The 23414-nt window shown below is 36.3% G+C and overlaps 1 protein-coding gene across 5 annotated transcripts; it reads right to left on the reverse strand.

Annotated features, from left to right (window-relative positions):
- Positions 1-153: 153 nt before the first annotated feature.
- LOC128191612 (carboxyl-terminal PDZ ligand of neuronal nitric oxide synthase protein-like) lies at positions 154-23144 on the reverse strand. 5 transcript variants are annotated; one of them, XM_052863771.1, is made up of 11 exons: positions 23006-23144; positions 20800-21023; positions 16721-16792; positions 16470-16562; positions 11046-11110; positions 10663-10771; positions 8430-8535; positions 5925-5980; positions 5530-5757; positions 5050-5202; positions 154-4696 (listed from the first exon to the last, which is right to left on the reverse strand). In XM_052863771.1, exons 2-11 carry the CDS (start codon positions 20905-20907, stop codon positions 3662-3664), a joined length of 2025 nt encoding a protein of 674 aa, XP_052719731.1. In that variant the 5' UTR covers positions 20908-21023; positions 23006-23144; the 3' UTR covers positions 154-3661. The 5 variants fall into 5 exon arrangements, with proteins under 5 accessions (XP_052719731.1, XP_052719729.1, XP_052719730.1 ...); XM_052863769.1 differs by lacking the exon at positions 23006-23144 and adding an exon at positions 22843-22999; XM_052863770.1 differs by lacking the exon at positions 23006-23144 and adding an exon at positions 22352-22689.
- Positions 23145-23414: the final 270 nt, after the last annotated feature.

Raw genomic sequence — 23414 nt, forward strand, 5'->3', positions numbered from 1 at the left:
CGGATTTTTTTCTTTTGGAAAACTCGGTTATAAAATAAATCATAAAAAACTCGGAAAGGCCTAAATAGATGTAAGGGGGAAGTGTTTTTTTTGTTTTATTGTTTTGTTTTTGTTTTGTTTTTTTGGTTTTTGTTGGGTTTTTTTTTTGGGGGGGGGGGGAGGGGGTCCCATCCCAAAGCACATGTGGGAGCGGCAGGCATATTTCGATGTACATTTCTTCTATATATACATATACACATGTAGATTCTATTCCCAAAGACACGTTCCTCTTCGGATAAACTGCAAATATTTAATAAATCATGCATTCGTCATGTTCCAAACAGATTCTTATGACTTTACCGCCAGTACTGCCAGTAGAGTTGAGAGTTTTGTGAAACATATCTATGATAAAATCTTATGGCAAGGGTAGTGTTTTTCCCTATTAATCCTGTGTTTTATATAAAGAGGAAGCTACATATATGTATACGAGTATGACATAACTTGGGACATTTTACGCTTTTTATAAAACCCCTTCGCTTATCAATCCACCTGGCGGTAGCCTACGTTTGAATTGTGTTCTATTCTTGAAGCTCGAGAATGCCAGCGCAATATGACGTTAATTTGACGGAATGTTTAATGACGTCACAATACTGAAATATAAACAATTCAAAAAACGTTAGCATTGAAGATCATGGCATCTGAGGTTTTTTCCGTTTTCAATGATGCTGTTTCTGGAATCAAGAGATTACTTGGAACATCAGCAAAGGAAAAATTTGCATTTTGTTGCTTTTTTGGTTTAACATTTGCGGTTATAAATGCTCAAAACAGGATGGATTTCGTGGACAAATTTATAGCTGGGATTATCTATTTCTCCTGGGCCGTCTTCATTCTGCCGACCTTGAAGTCCAAGCTGTCCGTGCAGTTATTCTGGGACGTGGGTGTCATCTTCCTGACCCTCTTTGCTGCGGACATTATGTACTTTGGAGTGTTCTTCCATTTCAAGAAAGCATGGTTCACAAACACTACCCACAAGTTCGTCGAGTATCAGTCGCTGATATTCTTTATGAACGTTGTACGTATTTCCGTGATTATTTTCTGCCTGGTGACTTCAAGCTCGGCTTTCATGAAGAACAACTTCAAATCTCTACCGTTTCAAGATCGAAAGAAGGAAGAGCCAACGCCTCATAAGATGAAGTTAAGAAGTTCATGTCAAGACGATTAGATGCAAGAGAAATTAACGATTTATTTATTTTCAGCTGAAAAAAAAAGTTTACAATGTATATTGCTTTGGCATTGTAAATGATAACATTTTGTTGAATTAACCTCGTATGTGATAAAATCATTTACTTAACATAATATAGAAGTTCATATCCATGTATTAAATGCACTGTCTGTAAAAATTGTATCATATCTTAAAAATACATTTCTTTTTACCTTAGCTATACTGTATTTTTTTTTTTAATGAGGAAAAGATTATTTCACCTTCCAAAAGTATGTCAATTTATTCATTTTCCCCTTAATATTTAAATGAAATCACCTTTAAAAAAAAGGTTATCTGACGTTATTTTTGATAGGGTCAGATTTTGAAGGTATAATTGCCTTTTGACATACGTTGAATTAGTTTTTGGGAGTTGATTTTAATCAACTCTCCTATGCACTTACTAGGGCAAACCGAAAGTGAAATAGTGTTTGGACCTAAGCACAAATCAATACCGCTGACAACACTTAGTTCCTGAAAATAATCGATAAAATTCGATGCAATGTTTTCTGAAGCATTGTTTTTCAAGAAAACCTATTTATTAATACCATGAAAATTGTAAGATTTTAAATGGTACAAACAGTTTAGATATTTTTTGAAGTCGAATGCATGTATTCATACGCTAGACTTCAATGTACCAGTCTCGTTTAACCAGACGCTCGGCTGACTCCGTTAATATCCTACAAAACAGAGAGTCTCTCTTGCTTGTCGGAGATAAACGGAGACAGTCGAGCGTTTGGTTGAACAAAACTAGAGTTCAATCTTGTCTGGACCCATACAATTTCTCAGAAATAGTTCGATTACTGATACTACTTGCCATGCTAAATCACATATCGCTGATTTTAAAATAAATGATAATCGATAAAATCAACTCCCGTCAGCACTTCAGTACTTTGATTTATAAAGATATTTCAAACTCAAAACGACGGTATTTTATAGAGCTCTACCGTATTAATATATCTCTTGCAATATACAAGCTGACAAAATCTTTCTTTGAATTGTAAGTATCAAATGTCAGGAACAGAGAAATTTGGAAAAATGTTTTAAAAATAGTACATGAAATATGCTCTTCTATAAATTACTTTTATAAAGGTAAGACAATTTTTCTCTTTTCTCTAAACAAAATCATTGGAAACCACCATTTTTCAAAGAATTGTTAAAAAGTAAGCCCTAAAATACCGATTCCGAGAAAGTGTAGTTTGATAAATTCCAAATTACTCTTGCTTTTTAAGGGTACTATTTAAAATAGGCTGTCAACGAAAACATCAGGCAGATGCAGTGTATCTATGTACATGTATTACGGAAGTTTCTTACAGAAGCATCAAACGTCAAAATCTTGATTGAGTATGGAGCTACATTGTACATGAAATAGAAAACGTCCCCTCGATCGCGCGACACGGGCTTGGCAGGTCAATGTCGAGCCTTGACTGACCGTGGTGTTAGTATTATCCCTCCTTCACAAAGACGTATAAAACCATGAACGATTCAGTAATTATTTTTATCCTGATTCCGATGCAAAGGAAAATGTAGATCATTTCCTAAGTACAATGCACTATTTTCTCGTTTATTGGACGAAGAAAACATTCATTGCTCTTATGAATATTTTTTCTTATCAATATTTGTATATCTTTTGTTTTCAGCATAACTAAAGCAATATATTTATGTAACTATTCTAGTTCCTCTTGAAATTTATTGTTCAGAGGTGCGATTAGACTTTCTACAAGACTGAAATTGAAGTCAACAATCGACATGATGTGGAAAGAAATAAAAGAGTAATGAAACAACCGCCAAAGTGTACGAACCTGAACGTTGAGCCAAGAAATGCTATTCCGTGTTTGATTTATTTCCCCTTTACAGTGCGTACAATGCTAAAACGACATCATAAGATTGGCCAGTAAAAGTATAGAACAATGGATTTGAAGGAATCTAGCATTCTTCTTGGGTGAGTAATTGCAAATAATTTCCCAATTATTCAACATGTCCTTTCTAAATATGTTTTATTAAATTTGACTAGAAAGACATGTTTATTGTTTATAATGGACAATATCAGACATATTTTTAACAATATGACTTAAATGATAAAATTCATCGTCGAAGCGAATAACATAGAAATCAATTACAATTTCATGTATAACCTCCCCAACATTTGGACATGACTGACGATGTGTGATCGTCTTTCGTCCACAAAGAACAGATTACCGAATGCAGTGCTACAGCAGACTGTGGCCAGTAGCCCCCGTCGGCAGCATATGGACAGTCCAGGGAGGTGGGTGGGGGTTATCATCTATCAAAGTCTAATCTATAACCTATGAAAAGTGTGTGGGGATTTAAACTAGTAAGCTATATCAATAGTTCTGTGTTGTTGGTATGATGGAACTTGTTTTGCGGTCTTATAACCTAACGGCAGTCTAGGTTGGTGGGAGTTCACAACCTATCGACCGTTCTAGGAGGTGGGGGTGGGGGAGCAGGCTTTATCACCAAATCTCTGTACCCCTGTAATTGTCTTTTGCGCGGTAACTCTTCCAGCTTTTTTACACTTTGATTTTCACTGATGGGGCTCTTCTTAGGACCCGGTTTGTTATTGTTCGGAGAGATAGACACTTCCCTCTGCTCGATCGTTTTGAAGTCGGAAAATGGCACCCCTTCCGGTTCTTGTTTCTGAGGAGACCTTGGAGATGGCCAAGCCCTCGGCCTGTCGCTAGCTTTGGTCTGTCGCTGGATCTGGCTGAGCTCGGACCTCGTGCTGGAGCTGGAGTGACTAGAGGATCCCAGGGAGTTACTGGGAGACACGTCCGAGTCCTTTTTGGAATCCATGTCACATTGACTGGAAGCAGACGGCAGATTCAACACGTTACCACTGGTAGAGTTTTGAGAAATCATGCTTCCGCTCATGTTAGAAGAGAAATAATCACTCTCCGGGGTACGAATGTACAGAGTGGTGTCCTGGGAAGACGCGCTCTCCGTGCTCTGGACCGAGTACTGAGAATCTCGATACGACTTGGAGTTTCTGAATTCCGGCGGGGGCGCTATCCTCGGCGTCCGCGTGAGCTTTAACTCCAGTCTGTTTCCACAAGCATCCTGTGGCGGACATGGAGTTATAATGTGTTCATTGTCCTTCAGAAACTCCTGGTCTTCGAAGGTTTCGGTGAACCCACTGGCGAAAGGATTCCCAGTTACAGCAGCAATGTCCTCTACTACGTGACAGATGGTCCCGGGGGCAAAGCTCGACGGTGAGCTCAGAGAGATCAGTTCCCCGTTCAAAACGTTTTGCCAGTACGATGTGTTTGAATTCTGGTATTGGACCGCCAGGCTCTCAGTGGACATTTCTTTGTGTCCGCTGTCCGGGGAATCTGTGTCAAAGTCTGTCACAAACGGTTTCTCGAAAGCATTGCCCTTGAAGTATTCCGGGGTATAGACGGGACCCGCCTGGGGGGTGGTGGGGTCTGGTAACACAGGCATCTGGTGGGAAAACAAAAACAGACATTTTTTCACTGATTTCAAGAAAATCTTGTAAAACTTGATCAAATCTACGTTCGAATTGTTTTTACAGCTGCTACAGAGTGATTGTGATCTGTACACAAAAACACCAAAGAATTTTACATAAAGCAGGCTTTGAAATAAAATTCTTGTGTTTTCTTTGGATAAAACCCAAGCGTTTTACAATTCAAACAATGTAATGTACATCAAGTGTTTCTCTTTATAGAACACAGTTTTATTTTGTATACATGCAACTTCTGTCGATGATGCATCAATTATCACAAACACGTGCGTGGCTGACTTGTTTGCCGATTACGTAACATGCGAACGCTCACCCGTAACGCTGGCGGGGGCGGGAGAAGGCTTTCTACGTCAGCAGTGCGCACGGCGCCCGTCACCTTTAGCTCCAACTCCTGTAACCTGGCAACCAACTGTGCCATCTGATCCAACATGTCGCGGTTGTGCATCAATAGTTGATGGGATCTCGCCTTTTGAAAGAAAGTAAATGGATATGTAACATAGTATTTAGCGATATAATGAACTATCCCCAGTGTCAAGTAATTATAGGATAAAAGGCATAGCGGTTGATGAAATCAAAGGAGAAATAATATTATTATGAAAGTAATATTGGTAATGCTGATAAGATTGCTTTGATGCAACATGCCTGACGAGATAGGAGCATACTTTTTCATTTACGGGCCGCTTACAGCTATAAAATATTAATGTATAATTTTGTACATCACGGAATAAGAGCGTCGCTTCCGTAGGCGACTGACCATGGAAAAAGTCTTCTGACTGAAGAGTCAAGATTTTACCTGTGCCTCTATCCTGGCAGCAGTCTCCGATGTCAATTGGTCCTTCAGTAATTGAACTTGACCAATAGCAATTTGTGTTTGGTGCTGCTGTTGCTCTATCTGTTGTCTTAGCAACATGACGTGTTGGTGGGTGCTAATCGGCGCGGGGTCCGGGTTGCTGACCTTTGAGACCTCGGGGGATGGGATGGGGGACGGCCTCCCGCTGTTTGTGTTCTTGGTAGGAGACGCCTGTATTTAACATAAAAAAACCCCAATGCACTCAGAGAGAGAGAGAGAGAGAGAGAGAGAGAGAGAGAGAGAGAGAGAGAGAGAGAGAGAGAGAGAGAGAGAGAGAGAGAAGATAGAAAGAGAGAGAGAGAGAGAGAGAGAGAGAGATAACGTCATTATTAACTCACCAAGCGATACGGTGGTGGACTTTCAGTAGAAACATTCAGTTTCTCTTTAGATTTTCCTGAAATTACCAACAAATATGATTTTTCTAAACAAATTCTTTTTATTTGATTTCCATTATCTAGCCAAAAAAAAAAAATATTCCAAATCTATTTGTGATACAAGATCGATATTCCATTACAAACCTTTCTTTTTCCTCTGAAACATTATGTATTCCTTGCCAAAAAAACTCCAACAGAAACAAATAAAAAAGTATATTAAACTACAATCACCAGAAGATAGCGTCAAATCTGTTAAATCCAGAATCTGCTGTAAGAAACTCGCCCGTGCGCTGGAAGATGCATTAATATCTATCGTAGCGTGTGCACCTATTGAAATCACACACCTTACTCGCAAATCCCACCATCTTCTACATGTTATGTAGCTAAAACAGAACTTCCTATACCATCTAATGAGATTCACATATTTATTGAATTATAGACGATCGTTTAATTTACTTCCAGCTGAAACAAAGAGAATTTTTCCGGAAAATATTATCCCTATATACTTAGATCGAGAGGAATGGCGAATTCCTGCCCCTGGTTTTATCTATCCCGCTGTTACAAAGAAGCTTTTATCATTAAAACCGAACGAATTAGCAACTTCAAATCTACGAGGGCAAACCAATGTAATGTTTGGAGTTCAATTCAAAACCACTTGCTTCCTACGTCACGGCAGCGATTTCTTCGAGTGGCAAATTAAGTTTTAACTTCTTCCATCATAAGTTTTTTTTTTATCAACACAGATTACTAAAGATATATTTTGGTTATGAATCTTTACTAACATTAATTAGGTTGATGGCTGTATATACGATTAAACTCAATCTTTTTTATTTCCCTTACTCCTGTCGACCTTCTGATATCTAATCGGATAGGAAGAGATAAGTCTCCAATAAAAATTACCAGACTTTTAAAAGCTGCAGCTGTAGAATATACATCAAGATGAAAACGGAATCCCTCAACCGGAAGGACTACGTAAAATGGTGGACTGTATAATACTTCGGAACTTATGGAATTTATCTTCCTTATCGCAGTTCAATATCACGTGCGGAGGATGAAGTGGTTACCAAACTTACTTATAATTACTGATTAATTCAGCGAATGCAAATATCGAAGAGTTTGGTGTACTTGGAATTGAACCATACTATCGTAAGAATTGTTGATTAACAAACTGTTCGGAAACAAATAAGCTTGTATTTATGAATTGCGAAACATCATTCTGCTCTCAAACTACAAAACAAATAAAGTCTAATTTCTATGATCTCGTAAAGCTAAATTGGATGGAACCAAATGGAAAGAGCGAAGTACGAGAAGAGCCATTCTACAGAGGAAACAGCCGGGCCCTCTGTTAAGTGTTTGTTCATTGCTCATTCTCAATTTTCCTGTCAATGCAGCAATCTACCCTTTTAAATGCTCATGTTCAGAAATGATATTGTATTATTGTAAGTAAACAGAAAGAGTAGCGGACCATTAACCACATTACTGCTGCTAAAATTTACATCGAAAAATACATCGCAGACTTAATTGTTTTTTGGTAACTGCGAACTTTCTGCACATTGACGGAAACTAATAGTGTCTTTCTCGGCACAAATTAACACTGGCCGACGTTTGAATTAATGCGAACAAGGCAAATCAATTTCAATAAAAAAATCTCTGAAAGTTAAGGTTCTTGTTCCTGTTGAAAGTGTAAAAGCATGTCAATATTGCGGAGCGATGGATCCCATAAAATAGCTGATTGCATGGAGCAAGCACTCCAGACAACGCACAGGTTAAAAATAGGGATACCACTCAATCTGATAAAAACTTATGTGGTTTGAAACACAGAATGGTTTAAATTCAATGTAGAAAATATGCCGCAGATTCGATTCCATTTGGGATATGAACTACAAGACCGAAACAAGTTTCCCATTGTTCCTAATTCACCGAATAAAGATGATAATATACCAGGGCCACTGGTCAGATTCTCAACATTTGGTTGCATTAACTTCTGGTATACTCAGTAATTAGAACGTGACTGGGCATACTGAGATACTGGACGGGGATGCTATGTCTTAATTTGAATGTTTTCACTGAAGTTATTAATAATGTGTTCATGTAACGATATCTTCAAGTAAAATTTAACGAAATAATCCTACAGAAGTAACGCATATATATAACATAGACCAATATGGAGCTTCTGAAATATAAAGCGGTTACGACAAAAACCACAAGGTTTGCCATTCACAGCACATGGATGAGATTTGCAGCATAAAATTCTGATGGTTGGTGAGCGTGTAACCAAATTGCTTTCATTATTTAAGATATTGAGCTTAGAATGATCATTTAATGCCATGTTGGTGACGGCGAGGCCCCATCATGGCGAAATGATAATCTTTAACTATAAAAAGTTTCTAACGTTTTGTGAATCATTTGACCTGTATCATCTTGAACAATATTTAATGCAATGCGTACAATGGTTAGCTCGGAGCTTACCGAATGGGTCCTCGTTGGTTTTCATTGGTAAGTGTGTCTGTGCGTCTAGTTTGTGGCACACCTCAAAAGCCTGGCCTATGGTACGAACAATTCTTGTAGCCTGATTCTACAGAGAAATAAGCGTACAGTATTAATTCTATGTTATTCTTAGGAGATGTTTCCTGCATAAACCAAGCCTTGAAGCATATTGAACATAAGATAAGTATATGTTAGTAAAACAAGTGTTACTATTGAGTATTAATTTAGTAGCAATGTGAGCTATATTTGTTAAGAATCTTCTGTTGCCTCAAAAACAAAACAAAAACAAAGACAACAACTGCAAAAACAAAAACAAAAACAACAAACAGAAGTGGTTGCCAAGTTACTTAAACCTTTATGACGAAGACTTACTAGTTTAATTGCATGTGTTTTATGAGAGAAAAAATTCTCTACTATAGAATACAGTAAAACTCGTTTAGTACGAACACTGATATAACGAATTCTCGGTTATAGCGAAGTTTTTTTAAAGTCCACGGTAAAATTCTTATCAAATCTTTGAAAAACTTTACGGTTGTAACGAATTCGGATATAACGAATTAACGGATATAGCGAACTATTTTTGAGTCCCGTAGAGGTGAATCATAACGAAATTTAACACTTTTATGAGGAATTTCTTTACAAATCAAAAAGTTCGCACTGCCATTATACAAATTTGTTTAAATGAATTCATTTCCATATAAATTTTTCAATTCACAATCCGATTATTAAAGGTATCAAAGTAATGTATTTTTATTTTAAGCCTCAATTACCAAAAATTATAGTCTGGTGAAAGAAAACATGTATAGAGTAAAATCGTTATAGTTATTATTACGAATTCGTTATACGGATAAAACAAATTACGGATAAAATGAAGTACATCCATTGGTCCCTAGGACTTCGCTATAACTGAGTTTTACTGTATGTTGCAAGCTACTAGTATTTTGTGTACAGGATGACATTAAATTAATATTGCTTTAAAAATGGCCTACATATTTATTACTCACTGAAAACAACTGCATAACAGAAGTTTATAAAGCATAATGATTTTTGTTTATTTTAAAAGAAGTAAATTACAATTTAAAAAAAAAATAAAGAATTGGCAGCTAGCATCACTTTATAATAAAGTGGTCTGTATAGTTGCAATAAAGGAAGAAATTTCTTGCGGAGTGTTTGAGATGGTGAGGAGTAAACAGTCCATCTAATGACTGCGGATGGTTATCCGGTAGGAGTGATTTGTACTGGACTTGAATATGCACCCAAATTTTCTTTAAAGAGAGACTTTAACTAGATTCTTTAAAGAGCTTGGTTTTTATTGGGGGGGGGGGGGGAGCATAGAAAGTAAGAAACAGGAATTACTGTGCTGTTTCTCATGCATTGTTGAGCCATTCTTTATAATTTCTTATCTTAGAATGAGAGTTTATAGTTTTTAGAACATTAGGAAGTCAGTTCAATGCGAAATATTACTGCCTTCTTGTGTCTTGGGAATTTCTATATCACGTTATCTCAAACTTGTCAAATTTTATTAGGAATATTTCTTCATACTCAAACGGAATAACAAAGCATAATAAATAGAAGATAACATAAACGTCTCGTGCAATATGTTTTATGTCTGGCTAAACATTGCGAAAAGGGTGAGAATTGAATAACTAGGTCCCATATGTTTTATTTGAAGATGGATATTGATAGTGCAAGCTAAACCTTTTTACACAAGGGGACGACGGAGCGCCCTGTGTTGTATGTAAGGGGAACGCCCCTAACAAAGCACAGAGCTAGGCAGGGGCACATTGTCTACCCCAGAGAGAGAGAGAGAGAGAGAGAGAGAGAGAGAGAGAGAGAGAGAGAGAGAGAGAGAGAGAGAGAGAGAGAGAGAGAGAGAGAGAGAGAGAGAGAGAGAAAGAGAGAGAGTTTTCTCGGCATATTATAAAAGAGAAGTACAATATTAATACTACTACAGGTTCTCAACAGATCTATAACAGAAAGGTAAAATCTTTAACATCCTTTATTTTTTTTTTAATTATTTGTCGTCAAAAATCTATATTTTTAATCTTCTATTGGTATTCTCCTTAATCGTTTGGTGTTTAATTATGTATCTCCAATCGTAGACATCCCCAACAAAACCAATGATTTTGTCATTAAATTTTGTTTCCTTGAGTTTGTCATTAGTTCATCAGAGAATTTTGAGTCGATTTTTTCCTTTAAGAATCTGCCATCTTACCTTTTTGAAGGCCTTGAACACGGAGCACTTGAAACAGTTGCTTGGACCGTCCCTAACGATGTAGCTCCATATCTTCAGGTCCTGGGAGTCGTGAGACACATAGAATATCCTACAATATATACGAATCTCAGATACATGGTGTCTATGTTGTGGGTTTTTTTCCATCAAAAATACACCAAAAATTTACTATCCTTCGCAAAACGTTTTCGTAGAATTCGGATTCGTAAATTCTTCTTTATAAGAAGTTGAAATTTTGTAAAGGACAATATTTTTTATTAGAGAAAGCTTGAAAATTTTATTTGTTTTACTAGTGGTTTTAAAATGGTCTTTGTTATCTTTTGTCATGAATATTATATATTTGACAAGAAACAATGAACGTTTACCGAAATATGGGATGCTGAGCTATGAGTTCTCTGTTCTCCTCGGACGAAGCAGACGACACAGACCTCTGGTAAGAAGACAGAAATTGGCGCCATTAAAATGTTTCTTTACTCTGATGGTAATGCATATTAAGTATCTGATTCTCGGTTCTAGCGACCTTAGGCTAATTTTCTTAAAAGGTTGGAGTCCTTTTGCATTCAATGTAGAAATCAATCTAAATTCATAAAATACATAGCTGCAGGTCGTCCATCCAAATTTACTTGCAGACCGGGAGCTACAGACCTGCAGCTATAAAATACATAATGGTTTTTGGTAAAAGCGTTTGGAATGGCAAGAGATCACCAATATTTACGTCAATTATGATGTTTTATACACAAATTTCGGCCAATACGAATTAGTAAAATTGTTTACAAAAAATATCTATTTATACATAAACGTCGGGTAAAATAGTTCAAAACAGCAAAAAATTGGGATTAAATGTGACAAAATATAATTACAGATTGGAATGTAAAATAAAAAAAGAAAACATTTACCAGGTATTCTTCTAAACTTCCACCTCACAATAAATGTTTTAGTAAAGCTTTCTGACCTAGAGATTATTTTCCCATCTTTGGAACTAAACTCTCTTTATCTAATTTTAAAACTCTATCATTCATCTGCTAAAGTCTATAACATCAGACGCTTCAAACATTTAAAAATAAGATATTGCTCATAGCCATACAACATACAAATCGCACTCTCCATCTATCTACCTTACATGCACATAAAAATTCTTATTATCAAAAAATAAAAAATGAAAAAATAAGTTGAGAACAAAATGTAAGTGTGAATTTCATACAGTAGTTCTGTATACTTGTATTATTCTTCTGAAAATAAAAAAAAAATACCCCCCCCCCCCCCCAAAAAAAAAAACTTAACCAAAAAAAAACAAAAACAAAAAACAAACAAATATTAAAATACGGCTATTAAACTGCTAGCTGGCATTCCTTATAACTGTGTTTGTAAATAAGGTAATAATGAATGTGTTACAACAGACATCCGCTTTATCCATGTTCACCGCGTAGTAAATTTACTTTCAGCATTCACCACATTCCATTTACAATATTAAGTTATTTCTGTTTTTTCTAAAGAGTATCTACAGTACAACTTAAAACTTAAATCTCTTCAAAGTATTTAAAATCGATTCGATACAAATTCATATAAACAAATAAGCATAAGAACCATTCTAACAGTATCTTGGACTTTCGGTATGACGTAAAGTTCTATCTATTTCTTGCATCAAAACAAAATTCTTAAAAAGATAAGGCATGGTTTCAAGTGAAATATACATAGATTGGGTAGTAATAGCTCAAAAGTCAAACAAATCTTATTAATTTCAAAGAGCCGTGACTAAGTGACCAACAGCGAAATACACAGGCCTATACGTCATATTGATGTCGAACAAATTACCCAAACTCTTGTTAAAATAGTTCCAACACCTATGGAATTATTTTATATTTTCCATTATTCGTACATTTAATCTGCATTATTCCCCGACTTTTAATATAATTTTTTCGCGAAATGTTTACAACTTTATGAAACCACATGAAAATAGGCTTATAATATACCGTACCCCGGGGAAAGGGAAGGTAATAGAAAATAACAAAAATAGTATTCATGTCACAGAATGTGTTCGCCTCGTGTAATGATCGAATAATAGAACGGCTCCCATTGGAGCTGGACTACAAGGAAAGGCTGGTGATACAAGCACCCCTGCGAATGTGTTCGGAATGTTTTCTTTATCGTTGCTAAGTAAGTAATAAATCCAGAGGTGCTCGAATGAAAGTTCACGAGACTTCACCAATATTTGTTCACTTCCTGTGAAATTTCGAGCGGAAGTATAAGTGTTCGGATAATATTCTCAAAATACGTAAGTACTGGTCGTTTTTCATATCATATCCTACTGTGATTTATGTTAAAACGGGAAAAGCTTTCAAGATGTATGTCTTATTTTACCATCTAGCAGTTATTTATATTTAACGATAATATTCAGAACAGAGTTATCGTTCGTGTTCAAACACGTGTAGAGTGGTTGAAAATATAACCATTGGGTTGCTTAATAAAATCATAGCCATGTTTGATGCTTGTGGTGTGCAATACCATGTTTTAAAAAAAAATAATGGGTGTCTGTTTTGCATTAAAACTTAGTATATCGAGCCATTTTCAAGGAACATTCTGCATATAATGGTATAGTCTGTTTCACTATTGATGTTATTACTAGGTCAGGCGCGGATCGAAAATTAATCATCAGGAGGGAGCTCTTTTAAGCATGTTAGTTGTTGCAACAGCAGACAAAAAAACTAATTTTTGTACAGTCACATTTATTTCTAGAACACATTTTATTCACCAATTAATGAAGATAAAGTTTAAAATCAATAAACCTCTAGATTTTATATTTGTCTACTATATTAAGAACCTAGATACATGTACTGTGAAATAGACTTTATACACGAGGTACGATTTTTACTGCGAAACTAAAAGGGTCAAATAAAACCACGTGGTCTAAAATTTGAATGACAATAACATTCGCAGGGGTGACAAGGGTCGGTCTAATAACCCAAAAGAGAAGAAACGACGGAATAGTTGGATATGACAGACATACAATGAATCAATAGACCAGCGAAGGAGCTCTTTGTCAGCAGATTTAGGGTGCTGTATTATCATTTCGTCAATGCATCAATACGTCCGGACACATGGGGTGAGATGAATTAAAGAAAACTCACGCCTCTGTGTGACGGAGATTGCGAGAGAGACGCACTCTCCGCCATTAACTTATATTTCTGCTGCAGTAAAAGTTCTAGTAATTGCATTTCCTGTTCATATGTGTTCCTGGCGATGATTAACGAACGGAAAAACAAAGGCATTCCACACCTACAGTCGTATTTTATCCCTGAAAGGAACAATTTGTTCTAGCTCGATCTTAATAACATTATATACACACTATAAAACAAACTGTTTTCCGTTTGTTTGTGTATAAACAAATTTCACGATACTGTAACTATGCCAGTTTTTTTGTTTTTATGTATATTGTTAGCTTTTTTACATTCTTTTTTTCTTTTTACAATTTTTTTTATTATATTTAAAGTTATTCAAAAGTTTTGCTTATATACGGGTGAGAAAAATATAAAGAGGAAGGGCAAATATTGCGCATGCCTAATCTCAAGCTTGACGAAAATCCAGAGACATTTCGAACAACGGACGAAAAATAACCATCTCCCGGAAAACTGGTCCAATAATACCTACTTCCTTTAGGGAATGGTACAGAATAACGAAGAAACCCTCCTTTTAAAAAATAGCCAAGGCTATCGATTTCTAATCACTCGCTTCTTATTTACAGGAAATAAAAGGCTTTTTAAAGACGCTACGTTTGGTCGATGGATGGGTAGCGGAAGCCGGGGGTCGTTAGAGGGATTCTAATTTAATCCCCGGGCTCCGAGTGTCGACGCTGGTATTAATTGACCAGCAGCCCCCCGTTCGGTAATCCTCAGACCTCTCAAATCCTGAGGAGCGCTAATGACGAATGCATAGCTTGATGGAGAATGGCCAAATTACGACAAAACGACATCCTCGGATATACGTCTTAGATTGGATATACAGCAACTAGTACAGACGAAAGCAGCTCTGTAATTGAAGAAATTACATTTTGAAGAGCTCTATGGATCACCAAGTTTGTAGCTTGGAATCGAGATGCCAACATGAATGCTCCTAATCACGGTACTCTAAACCGCCCTTAAAGACACGAAACATTTAATTTCTGCCTTAAAAGCCCCGCTCGGAAATTGTAAACTCGTGATCAGAATATATCAAAAGCTTTCCATGGTATCTTCTATTAGACAGAAAAATAGAGTGCAGTTTGTGATATCATAAACACGAACCATCCAGACCATTTCTAGGGAGAGGGATACCGGGTATTTGCCAAATACTACAATCAAGGCATCCCATAAAAGTTAGGATGCTAATATCTAAACCGAGAAAAACTGAAGACTGTCTACATAAGTCATAGAAAACCAATAATAAAAGCCATGAGGTCTTATTTCTTCAATACTGATCTAGTGAGTCAGTCTGATCCGAAAGATGGGCGTGTAAAATGCCTATAAAAGGATAAAATACTGGAAAAATTGAAAATATCAATAAATCTGATTTTTTTTAAAAATCATCCAGAACAATGTATATTTTATATAACATCCATCTGTAAACCTTGAATATGTTCAATACTTGAAATCTATTGATTTTTAAAAGTTTAATGCATTTTCTTTTATATAAAGTGGGTATGTGCTCCATATTTTTGTCATAGTCTAAATAAGGGCTCATCAACAAAAACGGGTATACCATATGCTGTATCGACTAAACTAGTGTTACAGGGTATACATTATATAAATAGTGCCTGTTTGGGAGGGTAACAGTTGAAATTGACACTCCGAGGAAACCATTGTCAACCGACGCGAAGCGGAGGTTGACAATGGTTTTTTCGAGGGGTGTCAATTTCAACTGTTATCCTCCCAAACAGGCACTATTTATTTTATTATACTGAATGTCTTATTTTTAGAGAAATTTTTACTGCTTTTGTATAGAAATGACGTGACTTCTACGGCGAATTGTACGCGCATAATTTACGCGCATGTAACAATTCGTTGTGTTACCCGCTGCTAAGTGTGTTGCTAACGCTGAGGGTAATAGAACGGATTATCAACTGCGTCTTAACCAATCAGATTTCAGTATTTAACATAAAAGTATAATAATATTGTATGTCGTATCGACTGAAACTAGAGGAACGGGGTATATGGTATGTTGTATCGACTGTGAACTAGAGGAATGGGGTATATTGTATGTTGTATCGACTGTAAACTAGAGTTACAGGGAACATTGTATTTCGTATGGACCGTAAACTAGAGTTATAATGTATATTGTATGCCATATAGACTGTAAACTTGAGCTACATGGAGCAGATTTCGCTATGATTAAAGGTATAGCGGAAAGCCACGGGATCGGGAAGGGAGCAATGTCTACCTGGGATTGTTACACCACCCCGCGAAACAATGACCATCGCCAAAATGTTGTTTTTTATAGGGTGAAAGAGGGCTCTTTCATATTTCAAAGTACTCATATTCAAAATGTGCACCGTTTTAAAAAGAATCATTGTGTGCAGGTTGCATTTTTTATGAAAGTTAAAAATATAAAATCATATGTCGGTTTTGAGCACATGACTTGAAGGTCAAATGCTGACGGTTTCATCCTTGCTGTTTAGCTGTTATATAAGGATGTACAGAAAAAGAATAAAATAATATCGATTATTTAAACTTATTGCTTATATGGAAAGATGAAACATCACAAAACTGGAGGTGATACAGTAAGCGCAAAAAGAGTGGAATGGATTGACAGTTTCTCACCCTGTGTTTCCTGGACTGCGTGATTTTGACCCCGTCCACTGATACACTGAGGCACACCTTTCTCTTCTTCACGCCTTTTAACTTGAAGTCGTACTTAAAAACAAACATTGACGAAATTATTGAAAGAATTTCATATCTTTAAAAAATGCAAACAGAGAGCTAATACAGAAAGGCGAATATAACATATCATAGCAAAACTACTTTGGGGTCAATTCACTGCGTGACAGTATAAGTAATACTATGATACTCACTCTTATTTTCCTCATGGCGGCCACAATCTCCACCCGACTGCTCGGCCGGGGCACGTCCATGGTGCCAATGTACTGGAAAAGGTCAAGGACAGTGGGTAATTTAAAAAAAGCTGTTATACTACCGCCTTGTAACCTTCGTTCAAGGTCATGCAATTCTCCTTGCAACATATGAAGCAAGCAATTGAACACAAAACTGTCCTTCTTTTGCAAAGACGTGAACAAAACACATCATTAGAACAATTTCAACCTTCGCCTTTACTAAGCAATTTTGATTCAAGACAACATATAAAACTATTTCTCCTAAATAAACAAATGACATTGGTTGACTGGTTTATCTACCGGTATATATCCTAATTATTCTTTTTTGTTTCTCAGGGGCAGGCCTTCTAGACGTTTCACGCCAATTTCATGATTTTTCGTCGGAATCTAAAAACTGCTGCTTAGCGCTACGCATCTTTTATTTAAGTTCCTGGATCCCTGGAAGTAACTGATTTTCTCAGTTTACAAAAAAATAATTTGAAGATTATTTACAATATCATGATCTTGCTTCAGTAGGATTCTTATATGCGTTTGACTTTACGTTACCAGACAATCCATACACGAATTGTGGGGAGACGTTATAATCGTCTATTACTGAGTGATTTAGTACCGGCTGATCAATATTTTCACTCGACTTGAGAAAATTAATTCAGGACTAAAAGCAATCGTCTAGACATAAGGATAAAAGTATTCAAATCACTTACGAAGTTGTGATTTGAATATGTATGGATTTTCATACGTATATATGTATTTTATATACGGAAAACGTTTTTAAATGCTGATATATTTACAATAACATTTTTCAGGGGAAGTGAAATATCAATGTATATTATAAAAATACGAAAATACAAAAGAATCTCTAATTTACAGAAACTTATAAACACCTTTCCTTATAAATCCCCCCCCCCCCCCAAAATGTCTATAGATCATATCTATAGGGCCACATTGCTCACCTCAGCAACGGTGTTAGAGTCAAAATGATATCATGCATTTAAAAAAAATCAATTCATCATACCAATCGAAATTCTAAATAACCATATTAGTAATACATGTATCTGACTATCATCATACATGTATTATATGAATCACTTTTTCCATATGATATTTTTTTCAAGAATTTTTATGAGAAAAAGTGGGTTTCCAATTTGAAAAATGACAGTTACAAGTTCACGTTATACAAGAAATGTAAACACTTTGTCTTGTAACCTACCAGTTCAAATACACGTAAAATTGTGGTTTGCTGAACCCCTCTTATTTTGCAGATATTTTGCAGTTTACCGTGGGTTTCTTTTTTTTAATTATCTCGGTTTGCATTGAATGCAAAAAAAAAAAATCAGCAATAAGAGAAAACTACATACGTACAGGATATTGTAGGTGTTTACTTTGACCTGAATAAAAGGGAATAAAAACAAAAATTCTATACATTTCGCCTACTGAATTAAGAAAGTTCTCGGTGGAGTAAAGAGAATGCTATTTTTTCACGACGAGTTGATGTGTAATTGACGCATGACATTTCACCGGCAGAGTCGAAACAAATTAAATCAGAAACGGAAGACAAATTGGACTTCTGGCCTCAGAGTGGCACGTGATCGATGCTTTCTCCTCTTTTTTTCGGTAGATTTTAAGACAAGATTATTTGACCGTGTTCATCGCACAATCCTTTTCGCGCTCCTTTTCCCGTATTTGTAAACCCACGAATTTCATAGTTGAGCAGACGACCAGGTAACTCACCGGAACTTCCTCCGCGATAAGGGAACTACATTTGAATAATGCGTATAATTACCATGATTACTATGGAGAGTTTTGACATTATCGGGGTTTTCTTTATTTGGGCGATTAATGATTAATGTGCAAGTAAGACTATTTGCATGCAGGAAACTGTTCATACACACCATTGATACGCCGGCTAATGACCGTTAATTAACCAAAAAAATATGCATATCAATGAATTGAATGCACATAAAATATATAAAAAAACATATTGCTTTTTTATGGATACATACACCTTAAAGAATGATATCTATTTTCTTTAATTAAAAACGATGCTACATCGCAAAGTCTTATTTGGTCAGATAGTTTCCGCTCAAAGTATAGAGTTCGGGGTTCGATACCCAATACTTCATCACGCCGGACATGTGACTTTTCAGCGCGAGAGAAGATTTCCACAGAGACGTAAAGCGGATCATCTCAATCTATCAATTCAAACGGAGAGAAAAACGACGTCCATTTCTCAGATGTTGCTGTTTATAATAGAGTGATTACAAAATGTACTGTTGGATCGTTACGGCAGGAGAGCCCGGTCCCGCGGTGGGATAAGTGATACAAATGTGTGGGATCAAGGAGGATATTATTTGTGGTATTTCTCCTAGAAACATGATGACAGTGAGATTGACGAGACCGGAGAATCCTTTCGACCACAACACAAGTCAGGAATACCCCAGAGGACTTAGCAAGATAAAACATAACACACACAAATCCTGCTGCAGTTCATGAATTATTTCAGATCGCAGCCACCGGTTCTAAATGACCAGTATACTTATAAGAGAGAGCAACTGACGCTTGCAGCTTCACAAATTACTCAACATTTTATTGCTAAACGGGGAAACCGGATTCTTTAACAGTTTGTTCTTTATAGTGTTAGTACTTTCAAGATTCGATAAAGCAGTTATTATTAAATAAATCCACTAGAACTTTTATTAGGGACTAGTGAAACCCCTTAAAGAGGTCTTATAACGTCTTAATTTGCGTCTAAACAACACAAACATGTTCTCAAAGCGTGGGTGCAATCCGTATTTGTATTAAGGTAGTCCTATACTCGGCACTAAATGGGCTCAATCATTAAAAGCTTAGCTTTAAATAATAAATATACATTCTAGCAATACATATACAAAAGAAAATATGTATGTTTACGTGCTAGTTTGTTTGTTATCGCCTCTCAGACGGGTGTACCCCATTGCGAAAATTATTGACAATTATGAAATTTGCCAGACGTCCGATTTTCCTAAAAATAATTAGCAATTTTGGGAAAATTAGAACTGAACATACAAAATAGAGTATAAATATTTATTTAAGCCATATCTAATCAATAATTTTGCGCAAATGTTTGTAAGCAAGTACGATTTATGGACCTGATGTATCAAAATAGAATGCAAAAAATGCAATGCTAGTATTGCTTTTGGTAATTTTTTTACTATTTTATGGACTCAAACTTAAATTCATGGTGTTTATTCTATAGATTGACATCTTAGAAAAAAGATTTGGTAAAATAAATCATATGTTGACGGATTACTTTTCACGCTATAAGCACTAAACCAAGTAGACCCTGACGAAAAAATCCGTAAAAATCACATTTTGCTACAGTTTTCTGCCTAGATCTGCCAACAATGTTAGATATCATTTGAAAATTAATTAATTGACGATTGGTTAAATTCGAAATAGCTACTGTCTCTAAATTTAAACCGGTTTTAGTAAAAGAAAAAGAAAAATTCGGGTGGGGGGGGGTCAAAACAAAGAAGATATAAGCATACCTGAGATCCTGGTTAATCAGAAACTTCGTTTTTCATTTTACTTTAACAGAATCGAGTTTCTCAACATTAAACATTTCTATCTCTCATAGAATACATATATTACCGTTCTAATTGCTTATTATTGCCATTGTTTACAACAGCGATGTGGAGCAAAATCAATACCGGGTATCAAAAACGCTTTGTAAAAGTCGAACCAATATTGTAAAATCCGTATTTTGACGTAGTGCGATACTCGGACTACTTTAAGAAATGAAGCCTCAATTTTCCGGGTATTTTTTTCAATTTCAAAATTTTGCTGATTCACACACTTCTCTATAAGGGAGAGAATGAGAAAAAATTATTTTTTTCTATATCAGGAAGTGAAATTTACCTTTGCCTATACGCGGGAGAAAAAGTTACCATTGTCTTTAGTATGGAGGGAGATTCACCTTTGTCTCTGAAGGAGAGAAACTAACAATTGTCTATATGAGGGAGTAAGATTAACCCCTAACTCTATGAGGGAGAGAGATTTACCTTGGTTTGGAAGTGTATGCCGTGCTTGAAGGCCTCGTCATTGTGGAGGGGGATCCTGACGTCACATCCGTCCTCTGAGACCAGGTCGTACTGGTTCTTGGACATCATTGTATAGACGGTCAGTACATTCCACAGGACGTCAACCCAACAACGTACCAACCGTCTACATCCTCACAAACCATGTTCTTTTGTTGCCTCTCAAAATCAACACTCCGTGGGAAAACCTGTCGAAAAATACAGTATTTTAAGAAACGGTCAGAGGTTTGTCCAGGTAGTGCAACCCAAAACCTGGTTCAACGTCAGAATAGTTCGATTACCCCAAAGAGATACTAATACAAGTCGTAAAGGAGAGACTGCTGGTCGAGTGGGTAATTGTATTACATGTCTGCCCAGTCGATAATACGCCGTACATGCATATATAAGTACTCGTATATCTTCTCTAATTCGTGTTTGTGCCATGGATAATATCTTGATTTTATGGAGGGAGATACACACACTTCATTTCTCAAAAATAATATTTTATTTTTATTTATATTATATAGATTAATGGATTATTTCCTGTACATGCAATTAACAATCAATTTTTTTTAACTGTAACAAATTTCCATTGTATCCATCAATCTTATACTCCTAATTTTTGGTATCATTTTGATGTGTGTGTGGTGTAATCCTTGTCTCTTTGGCGGGGAGTTGGCGGGGAGACTCCATCAACAGGTGTACAGAACGCTATCTGGCGGCGCAGCAAACAGCACGTGAATTACAGGAAGAAGCATTTGTTTACGTGTATATCTCATCTCGTCTGCTTCACTCCATGTCGAGTGTGACCCAGATGCACTGTGATATCTTGTTTTATGAAGACATGTTGCAGAATATTTTTACAAACAAATAAGCTGTACTTACTGTATACCGGCCAAAGTTATATCGTTTCCGATGGGTTATCTATAAACCCGTACTGGGTTATTGGAGCAGTACGGGAAATGTACATGTACCAATATATTGTACTAAAGTGAATATATCCCGCAGAAATATGAAAACCATCTCTGTATAGGCCGAGTTATTAAACCATCAAACATTTATTGGTACAGGAAATCATAAATATATTGCGGAGGAAATAATTAAATAATTGTTTATTAGTAAAAGACAATAAGAATGTTCGATATTAGGCCGAGTCAACAGAGGTGTGATAAGTGGGGGAGGGGCACATTAACGTAAATTCAAACCCGGTCACTTCTTTTGATGTTCTGATGAACCAAAGATGATAAACCATACCGAGGATTCACTACATTGAGATATGCAAAATCAAACACATATGCAAATGTATTTGCTAGCAGCTATAGTTGCAATCATGGGTGAAGAATTGAAGGGATACTATACGTAGTTAGTAAACTTTTAAAACCAGGTAGACATGCCTTTATCATCTTGCAATTTCTAATTAATATGTAAAGGTATATGTTACTGATGCCAAAAAAAAAAAAAGAATCGGATCATTTCAGCACTAAACTATAACCTGTCTTTACCAAAAATATATATATGAATTCTTAATTTTACTCACATCAACCAACGGATATACTCAAGAATCAAATCACTAGTGCACATCTCTTGTCAAACGATTTCTTAAGTGCAGTACAGATTCAAATTTCAGAATGGCAGAGCTCTTTGAGGAAATCCGGCTGTTATCCTTAATCTCTCTCAAAACTGACAGAGATAATCGTGTTGCATTTCTTTGAAAAAATCCGGCATATTAGATTTTAACTTATTTCAAGCCTTTGCCATGAACGAAAATAGGCTGCCGAAGATAAGAGAAATGAACTTGATTTCCATCCTTTTATCACCTACAGCTATCCCTGCTTTACGGCGCCCATGGAGTTGCTTTGGTTTCTTTCACCATAATTTTTAAAAGTGCGGAATTAAAAACTCGACCAAATTAATGTGTATACATTAAATTAACCAAAATCAATTTCTGTTTATTTTAAAAATAGAAATCTATAGTGTAAATGAATCGTCGTACATCTAATTAAAGAACTAATCAATTAATCGCATTACCAAGCTCCCCTATAACAGGTGTTTTCCAGGTCACAAATCACGGAACACGGCAACAAAGTGGTAATAGCGGTAAACAGGAGTCCATCAAGTGGCACCAACAAGGAGGAAACCGACACACATGGCGGCCTACAAGTGTTTGTGATATCAGAGTACACACACTTACCTCCATACAAAAAATGCACGAGCGAAAAGTAGCGCGTCCGTAGAAAGAATCCGATACCAGCCGAGCGGCAATGTAACTGAAATTCCCCCAGTGTACGCTACGAATTAATACATATGCAAATACCAATGCTGGCTCGCAGACTCCTTCTCTTTAAAGCTCCGGACAGTAATCGTGATAATTATCAGGCCGTGCTACTAATTGATCGTGGTAATTATATTGACGAAATGGAAATTCATCATCTGTGTGCGACATTACCAGGAATTGGCGCGCGGCGAAACCTCGGGGGGAGGTAACTCGAGCTGTCCTTTCTTTATTTGTGAGCACAAAGTAATCCAGTGATCATGGTGATAGTGCTCGGTGCTTGGCTAAACAGAACATTAAAATACCCCATGGATAATTTAAAAAAAAA

Source organism: Crassostrea angulata, chromosome 7, assembly GCF_025612915.1.
Source record: "Crassostrea angulata isolate pt1a10 chromosome 7, ASM2561291v2, whole genome shotgun sequence".
Taxonomy (NCBI): domain Eukaryota; kingdom Metazoa; phylum Mollusca; class Bivalvia; order Ostreida; family Ostreidae; genus Magallana; species Magallana angulata.